The sequence below is a fragment of the Trichomycterus rosablanca genome, chromosome 1, assembly GCF_030014385.1.
Source record: "Trichomycterus rosablanca isolate fTriRos1 chromosome 1, fTriRos1.hap1, whole genome shotgun sequence".
NCBI lineage: Eukaryota > Metazoa > Chordata > Actinopteri > Siluriformes > Trichomycteridae > Trichomycterus > Trichomycterus rosablanca.
In genome coordinates, this window is record NC_085988.1 from 13,392,192 (window position 1) to 13,412,485 (window position 20,294).

The 20,294-nt window shown below is 41.0% G+C and overlaps 1 protein-coding gene across 2 annotated transcripts; it reads right to left on the reverse strand.

Annotated features, from left to right (window-relative positions):
- Positions 1 to 3,760: 3,760 nt before the first annotated feature.
- On the reverse strand, positions 3,761 to 19,109 carry eva1bb (eva-1 homolog Bb (C. elegans)). Of its 2 annotated transcripts, none has more exons than XM_062999999.1 (3): positions 19,032 to 19,109; positions 5,896 to 6,046; positions 3,761 to 4,310 (listed from the first exon to the last, which is right to left on the reverse strand). In XM_062999999.1, the coding sequence occupies exons 2-3, from the start codon at positions 5,960 to 5,962 to the stop codon at positions 3,889 to 3,891; spliced, it is 489 nt and encodes a 162-aa protein (XP_062856069.1). In that variant the 5' UTR covers positions 5,963 to 6,046; positions 19,032 to 19,109; the 3' UTR covers positions 3,761 to 3,888. The 2 variants fall into 2 exon arrangements, with proteins under 2 accessions (XP_062856069.1, XP_062856077.1); XM_063000007.1 differs by lacking the exon at positions 19,032 to 19,109 and adding an exon at positions 15,722 to 15,775.
- Between the last annotated feature and the right edge of the window lie 1,185 nt (positions 19,110 to 20,294).

Here is a 20,294-nt window from a genome sequence, read left to right on the forward strand (position 1 = left end):
TCCCGTTCTTCCTGCAAACACGTCTTAAGATGTGCAACAGTACGGGGTCGTCGTTGTCACATTTTTCCTTTCAAAATTCTCTATTGGGGACAGGTCAGGACTGCAGGCAGGCCAGTCCAGTACTCGTACCCTCTTCTTCCGCGGCCACGCCTTTGTAATGTGTGCAGCAGGTGGTTTTACATCGTCTTGTTGAAAAATGCTGGACGTCCCTGGAAAAGACGACGTCTTGAAGGCAGCACATGTTGCTCTAAGATCTCAATGTACTTTTCTGCATTAATGCTGCATCACAGAAGTGTAAATGACCTTTGCCAAGGGCACTGATACAGCCCCATACCATGACAGACCCTGGCTTTTGGACTTGTTGCTGATAACAGTCTGGATGATCCTTTTCATCTTTGGTCCGAAGCACACTGTGTCAATTTTTTCCAAAAAAGACCTGGAATGCTGATTCGTCTGACCACAATACACGTTTCCACTGTGTGATGGTCCATCCTAGATGCCTCCGAGTCAAAATAAGTCGACGCCGCTTCTGGACATGGTTAACATAAGGCTTCTTTTTTGCACAGTAAAGTTTTAAGTATCATTTGTGCAGTAACTCTGTATTGTAGAGCTTAATAAAGGTTTGCCAGAGTAATTCCTCACCCATGTGGTTATATCAGCTATTGTTGAGCGGCGGTTCTTGATTCCGTCTGAGGGATGGAAGATCACGGGCGTTCAGCTTACGCTTGCACCCTCGGCCTTTACGCACTGAAATTCCTCCTGATTGCAATATGCAAATCCCTTCCAATCTTTCTTTGAGGTTCATTGTTTTTAAACATTTCAATCATTTTCTCACACATTTGTGGACAAACTGGATCCTCTGATCATCTTTGCTCATCAGAGCCTTTCCTGGATGCTGATTTGTACCAAACCATGATCACAATCACCTGTTTAAAATCACATCATTATTTAGTTTTTTCACCTCATTACTAGCAGTAAATTGCCCTCGTCTCAACTTTATTTGGAATGTGTTGCAGGCCTGAAATGCAGGAATGGATGTTTATTAATAAATGAAATGAAGTTGAGCAGATAGAACATGACATATCTCAGGTTCATCCTGTCTGACATCAAATCAAATTCGAAAGAAATGTGAGGAACACTGTGTTTTTATTTTATTTGCATTTTCCATACTGCCCCAACCTTTTCTGATTTGGGGTTGTATTTAAAAAAGATATTTGGTTAATTTTTAGTTAAAGCTGTTTCATAAATACGAGGTTCATCAGCAATAAAAAAAAAAAAAAAACTAAGGGAGCATCTAAAAAGTGAAGAACGCTGATTAAAATGCATCAAATGTTGTAATAGTTACACAGTGACATGTACGATTAGTCATGACTGTATTACAGAATTGAGTCCTACACAGTAAATACAATTATTAATGTAAATTTTGGTTTGTGACATTTTTTAATTTAAATTTTTGGGGTGTGCATTGCCCCCCCAGATTTTTTCACTGTCCCCCCAAGCAAAGCAGTCCAGGACCGGGCTGTTTTCATTACGGCTTTGTAGATTCAACTGTTCTCTTTCTCTTTTTCTGATTTGAAATTACGCAGATATGTTTATAGCAGTTGGGCAGTGCTTTCATTTCTGTCTTTATTTGTTTTCCATGTCAATAAAACCTCTTCCTGGGTTTATTTAAAGAGACGTCTTTGTTTACAGCAGACTCGAGGAGCGCTGGAGCTGAAGTGTCGGCCGCCGGGCAGCTGTGAGCCATTACGGACTTGAATGTTGTGGGAGCGGGTCAGCTCTAATCGCTGTACTTAAAACTGACCGATAAGATCTGCACTTCTGCACGGAGACGTGACAGCTGGGGGCCTCAGACGTAAAGCCCCTTTGTCTGGGGTTAAAATGATCAAACTTCTATAATTACTGGGAAATTAAGATGGAATATAATGATACCAGAAGCAGCAGTTTGGAGAAGTAATACGTCTGGGTTTGGTCCAGTAAAAATGAGAGGTGTAGTCCAGCATTCTACAGCCTGATGTCTGAGACTAAAAACTACAAATCGATCCAAACAGTGTCTTAACTTCTTAAAATAATCAGTAAGAGCGTCTCAAACAGAGCTCAGAACTTTTTTTTTATAATTGGTGCTGACCCCCGCCCCTGATTGAGGAGAGCTAACTGTTACACGCCCCCTCCGACACGTGAGCAGTAGCTGACTGCATTTTTTCACCTGCACAAGGCAAGTTTCACATAAGCCTTGTGTATGGAGAGCCACACCCTGATCAGCATTATTCCTCTACTCTGTGCAGACACCATCAATTAGCCAGCAGAGGTCGTAATTGCACCAGTTATGAGGAGTCCCTATCCGGCTTCCCACCCTGTATGAACAACAGCCATTCGTTGTTCATGTGGCCGACCCAACCCAGCCGGATGGCAGAGCTGAGATTCAATAGGATGTATTCGAAATCCCAGCTCTGGTGTGCTAGTGTATTTTACTGCTGCGCCACCTGAGCGGCATTTTTTTTTTTTTGCTGTTTTCTTCCAATACTTGAAAAAGGGGTCGTTAGTGTGGCACAGCGGTCCATTATGCTAACCCCCAGTTCTGGGATCTGGGTTCAAATCTCAGCGGTGCTGTCGACCGGCTGGGCATCTACACAGATATGGCTCGGTGGGTAGCACTGTCACCTCACAGAAGGTCCTGGGTTCGATCCCCAGGCGGGGCGGTCCGTGTCCTTTCTGTGCGGAGTTTGCATGTTCTCCCCATGTCTGTGTGGGTTTCCTCCGGGAGCTCCGGTCTCCTCCCACAGTCCAAAAACATGCAGTCAGGTTAACTGTAGATACTGAATTGCCCTATAGGTGTGTGTGTATGGACTGGCGCCCTGTCCAGGGAGTTACTGTGTGCCTTGCACCCATTGAAAAGTTGGGATAGGCTCCAGCCCCCCCCTTCCCCCCACTACCCTAATTGGATAAGCGGTTAAGAAAGTGAGTGAGTGAGTGAGCGACATTATTGGCTATATCTGGGGGGGGGGTGTGGCTGAAGCTTTGCGATGAATTGGCACCATGTCTAGGGTGTTCCTACCTTGCGCCAATTGAGTACACGGTGGGTACAATTCACCGGGCGAAAGGTGCAGAGGAAACACACGAGACAGAGGGAGAACATGCAAACTCCACACAGAAAGGACCAGGATTGCTTCACTTGGAAATCGAACCAAGGATCTTACCATGAGGTGACAGTGCTATCCAACGTTTCATGGCGAATCTAAAGCAGCCGCAACCCTGATCAGGATAAAACAGTTGATGGAAATGAAATGATAATGAAATTTGGCCAAGGGTGTCCACATTGTTTGCCTTCATCTGTATGAACATTCACTAGCTACAAATCAAATTGTATTTTTGGCATTTGAGGAGTGGAATGTGGCTGGAAAAATGGAATTATTTATTTATTTATTTAATTTATTTATGTATTTCCTATGAGGTATTCATTGGGACTTGGACTCTTGGGTCTGTTTTAATTCCCATACTTTTGCCAAGAGGCTAAAAAAGAGGTCATTCAGAGCATTTACTTACTAGGAACGAGCAGCCCTTTGACATCTGAAGTCATTTTTGCGTCCTCGAGGGAGAAGGAAGTTATTTCTGCGATGGTGGGAGAGCAGGACGTGCACAGAAAGCAACAGGAAATGAAGGGCTGAGAATTTAATAGTGACAGGGGTAAAGGCGGCGCTGCTTTTATTTTGTGGGAGAAGAGAAGCGGCGGATATTGAGAAAATCAGAATTGTTTGGGTTGGTAAAAATTTTAATGAAATTTAAGTGGTGCAAAACTATATACAAACACTCCAAAAATATGAAAACATCTCCTGAAAATGTACCTGACAAGTGCACAAGCTTTCCAACAGTCTTTAATTAGGAATGCTTTTAGTTATAGTGCTTCCGGCCGATTGTTCCGGTCCCGGTGACCAGAATATCCGGCTGTCCGTTCCTCCAGATCTCCCTGACGATCCGTTCCCTCTCCTCTAACCTGCGAGCTCTCTCCAGCTCCTCGTCTGAGGAGAACACGTTCACACTCCTGATAGTCCCGTTATTCTGGCTGTGATCGTTGACCAGTGCTACAGTGACGTCGGGAACCTCGTCCTCTGCTGCTTCTTCATCGCTCTTGTCCTCGTGTCCGTCCTCTGCGTCCTTGCCGGACTCTTTGGGGCTTTTTTTGTCGGGAGCGGTTGGTTTCTTCGTGAGCTTTCGAGGCCTGCAGGCGAATCCCAGAATGAGGAGCGTGAGAGCCAGCAGCAGACCGAAACACACGCCGAGCATGAAGTACAGCGCGAAGCTCTCCGTGTTCTCTATGTGTGAAACAGACATTAACCATCAGTAATAATAATAACAGTAATTATAATAACAATAATAATAATAACTATAATAATAACAATGATAATAATAACTAATAATAATAATAACAATAATAATAATAACTATAATAATAACAATGATAATAATAATAATAATAATAATGATAATAACTAATAATAATAATAATAACAGTAATTATAATAACAATAATTATAATAACAATAATAACTACAATAACAACAATAATAATAATAATAATAACAATAATACTAACAAAAATAATATTAATAGCAATAATAATATAATAATAACAATAATAATAATAAAAATAATAACAATAATAATAATAACAGTAATTATAATAACAATAATAATAACTATAATAATAATAATAATAACAATAATAATAACAAAAATAATATTAATAGCAATAATAATAATAATAATAACAATAATAATAATAATAGTTATAAAAATAATAAAAATAATAACAATAATAATAATAATGACAATAATAATAATAACAACAATAATAATAACTATAATAATAATAATTATAACTATAATAATAATAATAATAATAACAATAATAATAATACTAACAAAAATAAAATTATTATTAATAATAATAATAACAAAAATAATATTAATAGCAATAATATTAATAACAACAACAATAAATATAATAATAACAATAATAATAATAACAGTAATCATAACTGTAATAATAACAACGGTGTAGTAATAGTAATATTACAGTAATAACAATAATAATAACAGTAATCATAATAATTATGATTCTAATAGAATTCTAATAATAACTGTAATAATAATGGTGTAGTAATAGTAGTAGTAATAATAATAATAACAGCAAGATAATACTAATAAAAAAATTAGTAGTAGTAGTAATAATAATTATTATAAGAGTAATAATAAAAATAACATAATAACAGTAATAATAATAGTAACAGAAATAACAGTAATAACAGTAATTTAATAATAATAATAACAGTAATAATAATAAAAATAATAAGGTCGAACTGGGTATGTTCTTGCTGCCACTGCGATATGAGATCTCCGGGACTGGTCCAGGCTCCTGCACGAGTGTGTGTGGAGCACTCCGTACATGAGACGACTTTGTGTGGGGACTTAAGACTGGTGGGTGATATGAAGCAATACACGAAGGGGGCCTGTGGCGATCCAGCTCTCCTTGATCAGTTCAGTTCAGGGTTGTGCAAGTGGCAGCGGATTCACAATTGGGACATGCATATGACTACATTAGGAGATAAAGGGTGGGGGGGGGGATCCACTTCCATGTTTTACCACCGCTTTATCTTGGTCAGGGTCACGATGGGTCAAATTACTACGTGCAATGCAGTAACACACCATGGACAGGATGCAATCTATCACAGGGCCTTAGCCACAACCCCCCCCATCTTAGACATAGTTAACTATATCTGTTTGAAGGCACCCCACCATGCAACTTTACAACCTTGTTACTGGACAATGTGCAATCATTTAAAACAGACAGCCCTTTTTTGAGGTTCTTATCAGGTGAGTTTGGGGGACGGTAGTTACCTTTAATGTGAGCAAAGGTAGCCATGCTGTTACTCAGCAGCTCCATGTCCTTCCTTATCGGATTCATTCTGCTTCAGTTCTTCCTTCACCCACGTCTGAACTGTTCCTCACCGTCTGTTAACTGCTCACGTCATGTCTCAACCCTGAGAACCTGGTGAGAGAGAGTGAGAGGAAGTGTTCATTCATTCATTCATTCATTCATTTATTGTGTTTAGCGATTTAATGTTTTTTATTCATGCAGAATTCAAGTGCCTCACGTTTACTGGTTAATCTGCACTATGAGGCGTTCTAACAATCCTACAGCAATTCAGTTAGCAATCGATTAGTCAAAATGTCCAAGATGCTGCTGTTGGGCCCTTGAGCAAGGCTCTTAACCCTCAATCGATAAGACTGTATACTGTAACTGTAATGTAAGTTGCTTTGGATAAAGACATCTGCTAAATGCCAAAAATGTAAATGTATTTAAGACCGTCGCTGGATGTTCTGGGTCACGTGTCAAACTTAAGGCCTGCGGGCCAAATCCGGCGAAAACTTAGAAGACGTATGTTTGTCTTAAAATACACTGTAAAATCGTACAACTGCATCTCCCACAATGCATGCCGATTTTGTGATGCGCATCCCGCCACTAGATAGCAGTGTTTCCACATCAGCGTTTAACTGAGGCAGTTTTCCTACAAGTGATGTTGAGAAATATTTACAAATAATCCCAAAATGTACAAGAAGAGAAAATTGAAGCAGAAGGAGGTAATTTAATGAAAGATGGGAAAGTGAATATGCCCTGCAATGGACTGGTGTCCCGTCTAGGGTATTACTGTGTGCCTTGCGCCCATTGAAAAGCTGGGATAGGCTTCAGCACCCCCCTGCGACCCTGATTGGATAAATGGTTAAGACAGTGAGTGAGTGAAAGTGAAAACAAGTTTGTGCTTCAAGAGGAGAAACCGGTACGTCTCTTGTGTTATGAGGCCGTGTCTGTGGTAAAGGAGTACAATATAAATGTAGATATACATTATAAATATACAGTATAAATTTGGCATTTTGACACCAAACAGAATTTAGCCTCCATGAAAAACAACAAATTGTCCAACAATTAAAAGGCAGACTGCAATCACAGCAGGGTACGTTACAATCGGCCCTTTGAGGGCCACCATAATGCTGATGTGGCCCTCGGTGAAAATGAGTTTGACAACCCTGCTCTAGGTTTACATTCAACCATTAAGGTGCTGTGTATTGTAGCTTCCATTTATTCTGTCATTCAATTTATGTGTTATTAAACGACATGAAATGTGGCACATTTTCAGTGAATTTAGTAGGACCCTAAGAATAACTGTTTCATTATGTTCAGGAATTTAGTGGTCACACTCACACACTCGTTTACTCAGTAGTTCTTGTGTGTGGGTGGATTTTTCATTTTTCCCACAGCAGAGATGCACTTTGGGAAAGTGTTTGTATCCCATAATGTCATCCTAATGTCGTTCTCTGTGAAAAGAAACAGGATGTGTGTGTATATACATGCACCATATGGCCACGGGAACAAGCAAACATACACTATATGGCCAAAAGTATTTGGACACCTGACCATGAGCTTGTTGGACATCCCATTTTACATGGTATTAAAATAGAGTGATCTTCATGTGGTTTTCAACTAGAACAACAGTCACTCTTCTGAGAAGGCTTCTCACAAGACTTTACAGTATGTCTGTTGGACTTTATGCCTGTTCAGTCAGTGACTTAAAGCGTTATGGCTGGGCACTGATGATGTTGAGTGGTGCTGAGGTCAGGGCTCTGTTCAGGACACTGGAGTTTCTTTAAAACAAGATTTTCTTCAAGTCTTTATAGAGCTATCTTTGTGCACAGGGGCACAGACATTCTGGAACAGGGAAGGACCTTCCCTAAACTGTTGCTGCAAAGTTGGAAGTATATAATTTCCTTTATATGATTAATTTATTACACCTGTTAGCAATTGCTTTGGCATCTATATATCTGTCTGTCTGCCTGCTTTCCCGCCTATCTATCTATATGTCTGTCTGTCTGTGATATCTATCTATCTATCTATCTATCTATCTATCTATCTATCTATCTATCTATCTATCTATCTATCTATCTATCTATCTATCTATCTATCTATCTATCATCTCTGTCTATCTATCTATCTATCTATCTATCTATCTATCTATCTATCTATCTATCTATCTATCTATCTATCTATCTATCTATATGTATGTCTGTCTGTCTGTGATATCTATCTATCTATCTATCTATCTATCTATCTATCTATCTATCTATCTATCTATCTATCTATCTATCTATCTATCTATCTCTATCTGTCTGTCTGTGATCTATTTATCTGTCTGTCTGTCTGTGATCTATTTATCTGTCTGTCTGTCTGTGATCTATTTATTTGTCTGTCTGTCTGTCTGTGATCTATCTGTCTGTCTGTGTCTGTCTATCTATCTAACTATCTTCTCTGTCTGGGGTCTGTCTGTCTGTCTGTCTGTCTGTCTGTCTGTCGGTCGGTCTGTCTATCTATCTATCTTTCTGTCTATATCTCTATCTGCCTATCTATCTGTGGTATGTCTGTCTATCTATCTGTCTGTCTGTCTGCCTGCCCGCTTGTCTGTCTGACTGTCTGTGATCTATCTGTCTGTCTGTGTCTGTCTATCTATCTAACTATCTTCTCTGTCTGGGGTCTATCTATCTATCTATCTATCTGTCTGTCTGTCTGTCTGTCTGTCTGTCTGTCTGTCTGTCTGTCTGTCTGTCTGCCCGCTTGTCTGTCTGACTGTCTGTGATCTATCTATCTATCTATCTGTCTGTCTGTCTGTCTGTCTGTCTGTCTATCTTTCTGTCTATATGTCTATCTGCCTATCTATCTGTGTCTGTCTATTTATCTAACTATCTGTCTGTCTGATTGTTTGTGGTCTGTCTATCTATCTGTCTGTCTGTCTGTCTGTCTGTCTATCTATCTGTCTGTCTGTCTGTCTGTCTGTCTATCTGTCTGTCTGTCTATCTATCTAATACAGTGAACCAAGTTATTCAGCACTCATATCACTCCTGTAAAAAGCAAATGCACCCTGCATACAAAAAACAAAAAGCCCGGGTTCTGCCCACCAGTGCTGAGATCTCAAGCTCTTGTATTTGTATCTCAGCTGTGCTATTTATCCAGCCAGAAGTCCAACAGCCACAATTTGGAACACACAACTGAGGGCGGTAGGCTGACTGGGTTCCTTATTGCTGCACCAGAGATGGATGATTCCCTCTGTCTCTGGAATGGTGATAAGAATGGTGATAAGAAGCTGCCGTGTGTATGAGGGGTGATGTAAAGATTTAAGGTGGAAATAACTTTTTATAAGAGTGACGTGAGTGTTGAAAAACTTGCTCATTAATTTAATGAAATGTTTTACAAAATGTGTTGGGTTGGATTTGTCACCTTTCACCGTTTTTGAAAGTGTTGTGTGTGTGTGTGTGTGTCGGGGAGGGGGGGTTGTCAGAGGGTGAAAGAAAAACAGGCAACAAATGCTTCACACAGGAAATGACTTCAAAAACACAGTTCTTGGAGCAGAGCGTTTCTCATGCTCTTTTTTTCTAATTAGAATTTCTGTTCTCGCTAGAAGTCACAGCGACACAAATGCTGTTGAGGAAACTTGTGGGTTGTGATGGTGCACGTACAGACACTGCAAAAACAACCGCAGAAGATGGACTAGTAGTGCATATCCAGTAGGCTTTATATAAGGTAAGAGACAATTCCTTTAATGGAGAATTGAATTAAAACCATCTGTACATACAACTGATGAGGGAGTGCTAAACTGCTCTTGTTTTATTTAATGTGTAACAGGGCTGCAGAACAGGGCTGCAACCAAGCCTCGGTACCCCATCTGCTAGCCAAACTAGGCAGCGCAGAGGAATAGAAAGTACATAGCTGACAACTCAACATGCTTCTGCACCTCCATGCCCCAACTCCCTGCTGAACTAGGCAGTGCAGAATGACAGCTGCTACCATATTACAGATGGACTGGCAGAACAGGGCTGCAGAGAGGGCAGGCAGATCCCCACACACCAGCTAGAATATAAAGCCATTTAATCAATCAAGGTAGAACAATACTGTGACTAAAAAAGCCATTAACAAAACAGGGAATGATTGCAAATAAACAAGGTGGTCACATCCACTTCTGTACAGGTGTCTTGGGCTACTAACCACGGTCCTTACATAGCGTCGAAGACCCCGCCCCCTTTTCATTTCAGGCTTTTAAAACCCAGCAGACTGGTGGCCAATTGTGCCTGCTAGACTGGCCCAGCCAACTGGTAGCAGAGCTGAGATTCAAAGTTTCAGTTCGGAATCCCAGCACTTCAGAATCCCAGCACTGGTGTCCCAGAATATAGCAGAATATCCCACTTTTTTAAATTAGATTTAAGTCGGGTGGTTAGCCTAGTAACTGTTCACAGTAAGTTTACCTTCTCAGTGAGTGGTTTTGGCTTGTTTATGGTCAGTTTCTTGTTAAAACGTCCAGATTTTGTTCCTCGGCCTGTTAAACTTGTATGTGCTCTTTGATGATATGTATACTGCCCTATAATTTACTTAAAGTTAATTGTTTATTTTTCATTTTGAATCTGTATTTTAAAACCCCAAACTGACCCCAAACAAGCCAAATAAACTCAAGAAGACCATGAAGTTACTGTGTGGACTAGCTAAGTATCTCAGAACCAGAATCTTTATTTTTGCCAAGTACCAGATGTACGAGGTTTTCTTGGTGCAGGTGTGAACACATATACATCAAATTAAATAGCAGAAAAAGGAACACTATGGGTGTGTGCACCTAGTGAGCTGCCTTGCTCTCTTACTGTCTACATAGGCAGCTGCCTCAGTAGAGAGGATTCTAATAAGTCATGGACTTAGGCAACTTATTTGAACGCACTACTTAGACAGCGATTACATCGGTTTTCGCTTACTAAGCTAACACAGTTAGCTTCATGCCATTCAAACCAATGGGATGAGGTGGCACAATGTGCTAGCATGTCGAATAACATCTCTCTATGTGTACCGAAAATGGTTAAATTGTCCCTGACAAGCACCGAACTTGCAAATAAATCAAACTAAGTCAAAAATCAATAATAATTTATTAACGTTAAAAAATAACTCCCGCCCCGCATCGAAAAGTCATGCCGCATTGAATGCTGGGATTGCCTTCGCCCCTAAGGCAGCATCAGATGCTCCCTCGTTCTTGAGTCAAAATACCATTGAAATGTTAAAATACCTTACTAGTGAGGATATTAAGGCATCTAGGATTTTGACCAGCCTCCTTCTCGGGAGAGCGCGTAGGATGACGTAAAATGCTCTCTATGGGTGTGTTCGAAAAGCTAGCTCTCTCGCTACATAAACAGCATTTTACGTCATCCTACGCGTGCTCCCGAGAATGAGGCTGGTCAAAATCCTAGATGCCTTAATAAGCTGTCTAGTTAGGCATCTTAAAATTTCAATGTTATTTTGACTTAAGAACGAGTGAGCATCGGAAGCGTCCTTAGTGATCAAGGCAATCCCAGCATTCAGTGCGGCAGCTCTTCTCTCACAAAAAAAAAAAAAAACATGGCTGACGGTGCGGGGAGTTATTTTAAAACGTAAATAAATGATTATTGATTTTTGACTTGTATAAACTTGCACAAGTGTTTTTATTTGCAAGTTCGGGCTTGTCAGCGAATTTAACCGTGTTCGGTACACGGAGGGAGACGTTAGTTGACATGCTAGCACGCTGTGCCACCCCATCCCATTGGTTTGAATGGCAAGATGCTAACTGTGTTAGCTTAGTAAGCGAAACCCGATGGAATCGCTGTCTAAGTAGCGCATTCGAATAACTTGCCTTATAAGTCATTGACTTATTAGAATCCTCTCTACTGAGGCAGCTGCCTATGTAGGCAGCTCACTAGGTTTTTGAACACACCCTATATATAAACACAGAATAAACAATACAACAGCGACATGAACAGTACAACATCAGACCAGTGTGCAATGGAGATGTGCAGTAGAGTTCACTGACAAACTTCAAGTAACAAATTGTGCGATAAATTAGGTGCATGTGTGCGTGTGCATTGACTGTATAAGAGAAAAATGTGGGAGGTACGTGTGATGTGTAGTGTGTATGATAAAACCATGTGCATTCTGTTAAAGCAGAGGAATGTGGGAACAGTCCTTGTTAGATATGGTAATGGCCTGGGGAAAGAAGCTGTGGAGGTGGAGTCTTTAAGGCTCTCACTCTCGGTCTCTGCTGGGATGAAAACCGCTGGAAAAACGAGTGACCAGGATGTGAAGAGTCAGCCATGATCTTCCCTGCCCTCTCCCTCATCCTAGAGCAGTACCTGACTTGTCTTTCATTACGATCACGCCATAATAAAAGTGTTATAAGCATGCACATCTGCATTCATAGCCAAATGGTCACACTACCTCACATATTAGGACTTTGAATTGTCATGTCACAATGCATTCGAATAAGCTCAGCTAAGAACTGAACTAAGTCTCAAACCGCCGTAACGTCTCTCCTAACCAGACGACCCATTAGCACTAAATCCCTGGGGTGAAAGAGAGGGGCCATACTGCTCTCTTCCTGCCCACTTCCTGTTTAGAGGGTCATAATTACTGCAGGGTGTAATCTACCAAAATGAGACGCAGCCGTTCTCTTCCACCCTGATACCTATCAGCAAACACTCAGACCTCCGACCTGACCCGGCTCGGCCGGGGTCAAAGTGCAACACCGGCAGTCAGGTAACCACCGTGTGTCCACTCAGCACATGATTGTTGTTGTGACTCGTCTGGTGTGGTTACACCGAAATACAAACACTGTAAAGCTCTGTCACACTCAAAAACCTCGTAAACACACACACACACACACACAGAGGAATGTAATAACAGGTCACAGACAGTGTGAGTCTAACCGAGTGTGTTTGCATGAAAAGCTCTGACATCTTAAAATATCCCAGTACACCCCCCACCCCCCAAATGTTTTACCAACAGAGACAAAACAGCACTGACACGCACCACTTCCCAGCAACCACATCATTTCCTGTGTCCATGAACTTGTCGTAACATGCCACCATCTGTTCTAGATGTCATTAATCTACAGACTCCTCCGAACACGTTTCTTTATTTTTGGCTCGTTGTGACGTTAGGCTGTACGGTGGCTCTAACATTTATTTGAAGACCAAAAATGCCAATTAATTGTTTTAACCAAGCCACATTTCTCACAAACACTCGTATATGTGTATCACAGAGTTAACACTTCTCCTTTTGCCATTAAACTTATTATTAATAACTAGAACGGAACGGTTGTTTATATGCCACACTGCACATAGACTGTATTGTACTGTAATTGTATGAGTTTTTGTATACAGTGGTACCTTGTAACTCATCGTCCCCTAAACTCGACACCCTTCGCTGAGAAATTTGTACCCTTAAACCCGACGTTTACCTTAAACTCAATGTGTTCAGTTTTTTTTTTCATATGAGACGAATCTGCATTTGTGTGGAATAACCGTGAGATCCAGTCTGACAGCTATCTGTGTTTATCTGGATTTTCCTCACTGTTTCACTTTTAAACTTGTGTTACAGCTCGAGGTTCTGAGAAACATTGAGAATCAGTTTTACAGAGAGTCTAAAACACTTATCATTAAAAAAGCTTAAAGTGACTTAATGTATTAAAAGAACAACACAGAAACACTAAACTTATCTTAATTATTACTGCTTATAAGTTCTCTCCACTAACGAAATTCCTCGCTTGTTGTTTTAGTACAATAAGTCACGTTAAGCTTTGTGCACTGCCGGCGTGCTTCATAGGAAATAACGGCTCAGCAGCGCAAAAGCTGTTTTGCCGCTTTTCATGTAAATGCGCCGGTACTGAACGGAATACTGTATTCCAAGATCAAGCATCTCCATGATTAAGAAGCATAAGGAAACAATAAAGAAGTAAAGTGCAGGATTTTTATAGATTTTTAATTGGTTATTAATTGTATTTCAGTGTTTTTTATATTATATGATCAAAAACAACCCCATAATTTTACATTAGACTAAAATATATGCGGTTCCACAGGACCATGGAACACATTAACATATACAGTGTATCACAAAAGTGAGTACACCCCTCACATTTCTGCAAATATTTCATTATATCTTTTCATGGGACAACACTATAGACATGAAACTTGGATATAACTTAGAGTAGTCAGTGTACAGCTTGTATAGCAGTGTAGATTTACTGTCTTCTGAAAATAACTCAACACACAGCCATTAATGTCTAAATGGCTGGCAACATAAGTGAGTACACCCCACAGTGAACATGTCCAAATTGTGCCCAAATGTGTCGTTGTCCCTCCCTGGTGTCATGTGTCAAGGTCCCAGGTGTAAATGGGGAGCAGGGCTGTTAAATTTGGTGTTTTGGGTACAATTCTCTCATACTGGCCACTGGATATTCAACATGGTACCTCATGGCAAAGAACTCTCTGAGGATGTGAGAAATATAATTGTTGCTCTCCACAAAGATGGCCTGGGCTATAAGAAGATTGCTAACACCCTGAAACTGAGCTACAGCATGGTGGCCAAGGTCATACAGCAGTTTTCCAGGACAGGTTCCACTCGGAACAGGCTTCGCCAGGGTCGACCAAAGAAGTTGAGTCCACGTGTTCGGCGTCATATCCAGAGGTTGGCTTTAAAAAATAGACACATGAGTGCTGCCAGCATTGCTGCAGAGGTTGAAGATGTGGGAGGTCAGCCTGTCAGTGCTCAGACCATACGCCGCACACTGCATCAACTCGGTCTGCATGGTCGTCATCCCAGAAGGAAGCTGACGCACAAGAAAGCCCGCAAACAGTTTGCTGAAGACAAGCAGTCCAAGAACATGGATTACTGGAATGCCCTGTGGTCTGACGAGACCAAGATAAACTTGTTTGGCTCAGATGGTGTCCAGCATGTGTGGCGGCGCCCTGGTGAGAAGTACCAAGACAACTGTATCTTGCCTACAGTCAAGCATGGTGGTGGTAGCATCATGGTCTTGGGCTGCATGAGTGTTGCTGGCACTGGGGAGCTGTGGTTCATTAAGGGAAACATGAATTCCAACATGTACTGTGACATTCTGAAACAGAGCATGATCCCCTCCCTTCGAAAACCCCAAACACAACCTCCAAGATGACAACTGCCTTGCTGAGGAAGCTGAAGGTAAAGGTGATGGACTAAACCCAATTGAGCACCTGTGGCGCATCCTCAAGTGGAAGGTGGAGGAGTTCAAGGTGTCTAACATCCACCAGCTCCGTGATGTCATCATGGAGGAGTGGAAGAGGATTCCAGTAGCAACCTGTGCAGCTCTGGTACATTCCATGCCCAGGAGGGTTAAGGCAGTGCTGGATAATAATGGTGGTCACACAAAATATTGACACTTTGGGCACAATTTGGACATGTTCACTGTGGGGTGTACTCACTTATGTTGCCAGCTATTTAGACATTAATGGCTGTGTGTTGAGTTATTTTCAGAAGACAGTAAATCTACACTGCTATACAAGTTGTACACTGACTACTCTAAGTTATATCCAAGTTTTATTTCTATAGTGTTGTCCCATGAAAAGATATAATAAAATATTTGCAGAAATGTGAGGGGTGTACTCACTTTTGTGATACACTGTATAACATATAACATATATACATCCTTATGGGAAGAAATACCTTGAAACTCAACGTCAGTCCCAGAACCAATTGACGTTGAGTTCACTATATCACTGTATAACTGTGCAGGTATGACTGTATATTGTAGCGAGCTAACAACAGCCGGAAACAAATTCCTTGTGTGTGTGAACTTACTTGGTGAATAAAGCTGATTTTGATTCTGATTCCAATGCTGTCTGTGTGACTGGACATTCCAGAGAACTTGAGAGCTCCCCAGACCAGAATCTCCTCGCTTGTGGACCACCAGCTCACACATATGTTTTTAATGGGGTTTATTTCAGGGGTCACTGGTTTTATGCTCTTCAAACCTACAACCCAGTTTTAGTTCATTTTCAGAGGCAGGCAGATTAAAAAAACTCCTGGTATTTGGTCAATAACAAACAAGCAAGATTTCTGGCTCTCACAGACCTGTAACTTCTTCTTTAACAAGCTCTTCTGTCCTCCACTCGTTACCTGTATTAATGGCACCTGTTTGACCTCGTTATCTGTATAAAAGACACCTGTCCACAGCCTCAAACAGTCAGACTCCAAACTCAACCATGGCCAAGACCAAAGAGCTGTCGAAGGACACCAGGAAGAAAATTGTAGACCTGCACCAGGCTGGGAAGAGTGAATCTACAATAGGCAAGCAGGTTGGTGTGAATAAATCAACTGTGGGAGCAATTGTAAGAAAATGGAAGACATACAAGACCATTGATAATCTCCCTTGGGGTCAAGATCTCATCCCGTGGGGTCAAAATGATCATGAGAATGGTGAGCAAAAATCCCAGAACTACACGGAGGGACCTGATGAATGACCTGCATAGAGCTGGGACCAAAGTAACAAAGGCTACCATCAGTACACACTACGCCGAGAGGGACTCAAATCCTGCAGTGCCAGGCGTGTCCCCCTGCTTAAGCCAGTACATGTCCAGGCCCGTCTGAAGTTTGCCAGAGAGCATATGGATGATCCAGAAGAGGATTGGGAGAATATCATGTGGTCAGACGAAACCAAAATGGAACTTTTTGGTAAAAACTCAACTCGTCGTGTTTGGAGGAGGAAGAAGAACCCAAGAACACCATACCTACTGTGAAGCATGGGGGTGGAAACATCATGCTTTGGGGCTGTTTTTCTGCAAAGGGGACAGGACGACTGATCCGTGTTATGGGAAGAATGAACGGGGCCATGTATCGTGAGATTTTAAGCCAAAACCTCCTTCCATCAGTGAGAGCATTGAAGATGGAACGTGGCTGGGTCTTCCAGCATGACAATGATCCCAAACACACCGCTCGGGCAACGAAGGAGTGGCTCCGTAAAAAGCATTTCAAGGTCCTGGAGTGGCCTAGCCAGTCTCCAGACCTCAACCCCATAGAAAATTTGTGGAGTCCGTGTTGCCCAGCGACAGTCCCAAAACATCACTGCTCTAGAGGAGATCTGCATGGAGGAATGGGCCAAAATACCAGCTACAGTGTGTGCAAACCTGGTGAAGACTTACAGGAAACGTTTGACCTCCAAAGTATTGAGTTGAACTTTTGTTATTGACCAAATACTTATTTTCCACCATAATTTACAAATAAATTCTTTAAAAATCCTACAATGTGATTTCCTGGATTTTTTTTTCCCCATTTTGTCTCTCATAGTTGAAGTGTACCTATGATGAAAATTACAGACCTCTCTCATCTTTCTAAGTAGGAGAACCTGCACAATCAGTGGCTGACTAAATACTTTTTGACCCCACTGTAGGTTTTGGCCTCTGTAGTACCTTATACACTATATGACCAAAAGTATTTGGACACCTGACCCTGAGCTTGTTGGACGTCCCATTTCAAATACGAAAGGTATTAAAACAGAGTGACCTTTGTGTGATCTTTTCAACTAGAACAACAGCCACTCTTCTGAGAAGGCTTCTCACCAGACTCACAGATTATGTCTGTGGGAATTTGTGCCCAGGTCCAGTTCATTCCAGAGCTGTTTAGTGGGGCTGAGGTCAGGACTCATTCCTTACGGTTTCAGATCATGCACAGCTTACTAGAGGCAGTGTGGAGAAGGTTTACTACTGATAATAACTGAGCATGTGCAGTGATGTGTAATTACAGTGTGTGTTAAGTGCTCTGTACTGTTATTCCTCTAAATACTGCTGCTTATTACCCAGAAATCTGTCATTATCACAGCCTGAACCTCTAAACATTCACAGTCCTTAAACTTTAGATAAATCTCGCCCGTTGCGTCCATTATGCAAGGCCACGACCTCTGAAATGCGGGTTTTAATCTCAGCTGTGTTATCGGCTGGCCAGGCGTCTAGCATAATAAACACACCTTTTATTTTATTTTATTATGTATAATGTATTTTTTGCATATTAATCTTTATTTTTTCTGCCACTCTTTGCTTCTTGATAATGAACTTTTTATGAAAATAATTAATTCATACATTAATTGTCTGTTTTACCACCAGTTTATCCTGGTCAGTGTTGCTGTGGGTCCAATCTATTGGCCAAAAGGCAAGAAACACTCCAAACGGGTTGCCAGTTCATCACAGGACACACACACACACACACACACACACACACACACAATTTCTAGTAGCTCTATTTGGCCTGACTGCATGTATTTGGACTTGGAAGACTGTGGGAGGAAACTGGAAACTCACATGGGCACAGGGAGAACATGCAAACTCTGCACAATAAGAAACCTGTCCGCCCAACAAAGAATCAAACCCAGGACCTACTTGCCAAAATGAAATAACAGACTACATCTCTATCATTGAAACATATATGGCTTGGCCTCCTAATTCCTAGTCATTATATTATAATTTACTGGATTTAATAATGTCTCTATGCCCATATAACTAGTGATAGTTTGCCTGAACCCATTAAATCAAGCATTATAATAAGAAAGAGCAAAGAACTCTGAACAGATGTCAGAAAGCAAGATTATAGGGCAGTGATAACTCATTAAGTGAAGTTAAGGTACTGGACTAGTAATCAGAAGGTTGCCGGTTCAAGCCCCACCACTGCCAGGTTGCCACTGTTAAGCCCCTGAGCAAGGCGCTTAACCCTCAATTGCTCAAAATTGTGTTCAGTCATAATTGTAAGTTGCTTTGGATAAAGACGTCTGCTAAATGCCAAAAATGTAAATGTATATAAATGGTCAGTAAAGAAAAAGGACCTAACATGCACCTAAATGGTTTTGGAATAACATGCACCTAAATGGTTTTGGAATGACTAATTCTGGCTAAATCCAAGTATTAGGGCTTCTAATGCTCTTATTTTTCCACTTTCAGCTTGTTAATAACACAGAACAGTCCTTGAGGGTTTGAATCACACATCTACTTATGTACATTCTGCATCCCAGTATCATGTTAAGCTAATAAAAACCTGTAATCTTTGCACTTAACACATATCATTATAAACACACCAGTCATTCCATTCCAGACCTAAAACAGTAAAGAACTTCATTTCTACTCACCATCATGGTCTGAATAAAGTCTGTCCACTGGAGGCTTCCTGAAGTCCAGGAGTGAAACTGTGAGCAGACGTTTGCAATGGATGTGTGTGAGAGTGAACGGAGGGTGAAATAGTAAGAGGAGGGACTGGGACTGCTAGAACAGACACACTGAAGTTGGGGAGGTGCTCACACAGGCACACACACACACTCCCGCACACACACACACACACACACACACACACACACGTATTTTAGGAGGCAGCTATAAAATTCTCTCTGTGTTTGCTTTTTTCTTTCTGTCTTTCTTTCTGTCCCCACGTTGTTTTGCTCAGGGTCCTGATGGGTTTGGACTCCATTCAGGTAAAACTGAGAAGCGACAAAAAAACTCAATATTGCACTTCATAATTCCCTTAAATAATTTAATAATTTCCTTAAATTTCCTTATAAATATAGTATAAATAAAGTATCTGTCTATCTATTTTTCTGTCTGTCTGTCTGTCTGTCTGTCTGTCTGTCTGTCTGTCTGTCTATCTATCTATCTATCTATCTATCTATCTATCTATCTATCTATCTATCTATCTATCTATCTATCTATCGGTCTGACTGTCTGTCGCTCGGACAGTCGGTAGGTCTATCTATCAATCTGTCTGACTTTCGCTCTGTCTGTTCATCTGTCTGTCTGTCCATTTGTCCGTCTATCTGTCTGTCTATCTACCTGTCTGTCTGTCGTTTGGTATGTCTATCTATCTGTCTGTCTGTCTGTCTGTCTGTCTGTCTGTCTGTCTGTCTATCTATCTATCTATCTATCTATCTATCTATCTATCTATCTATCTATCTATCTATCTATCTTTCTATCTATCTGTCTGACTTTCGCTCAGTCTGTCTGACTTTCGCTCAGTCTGTCTGACTTTCGCTCAGTCTGTCTGCCTGTTCGTCCGTCTATCTGTATGTCTGTCTGTCCATTCGTCTGTATGTCTGTCTATCTATCTCTCTGCCTGTCTGTGACTTGGTAGGTCTGTCTGTCAGTTTGTTGCTTGGTCTATCTATCTATCTATCTATCTATCTATCTATCTATCTATCTATCTATCTATCTATCTATCTATCTATCTATCTATCTATCTATCTATCTATCTATCTATCTATCTATCTATCTATCTATCTATCTATCTATTTGTCAATCTGTCTGTTTATCTGTCTAAAACTACAGAGCCCAGTAAAGCCCACATGGGAAGTGAGAGAACAACTCCAGACCTGCAGCAACCAGAGCTGATGATGAGGCTCGAG

Coding starts and splice junctions, on each gene's coding strand:
- eva1bb (XM_062999999.1), bottom strand. CDS start 5,962: ATGAATCCGATAAGGAAGGACATGGAGCTGCTGAGTAACAGCATGGCT. Junction 4,311..5,895: donor TACCTTTGCTCACATTAAAG/GTAACTACCGTC, acceptor TTTCACACATAG/AGAACACGGAGAGCTTCGCG.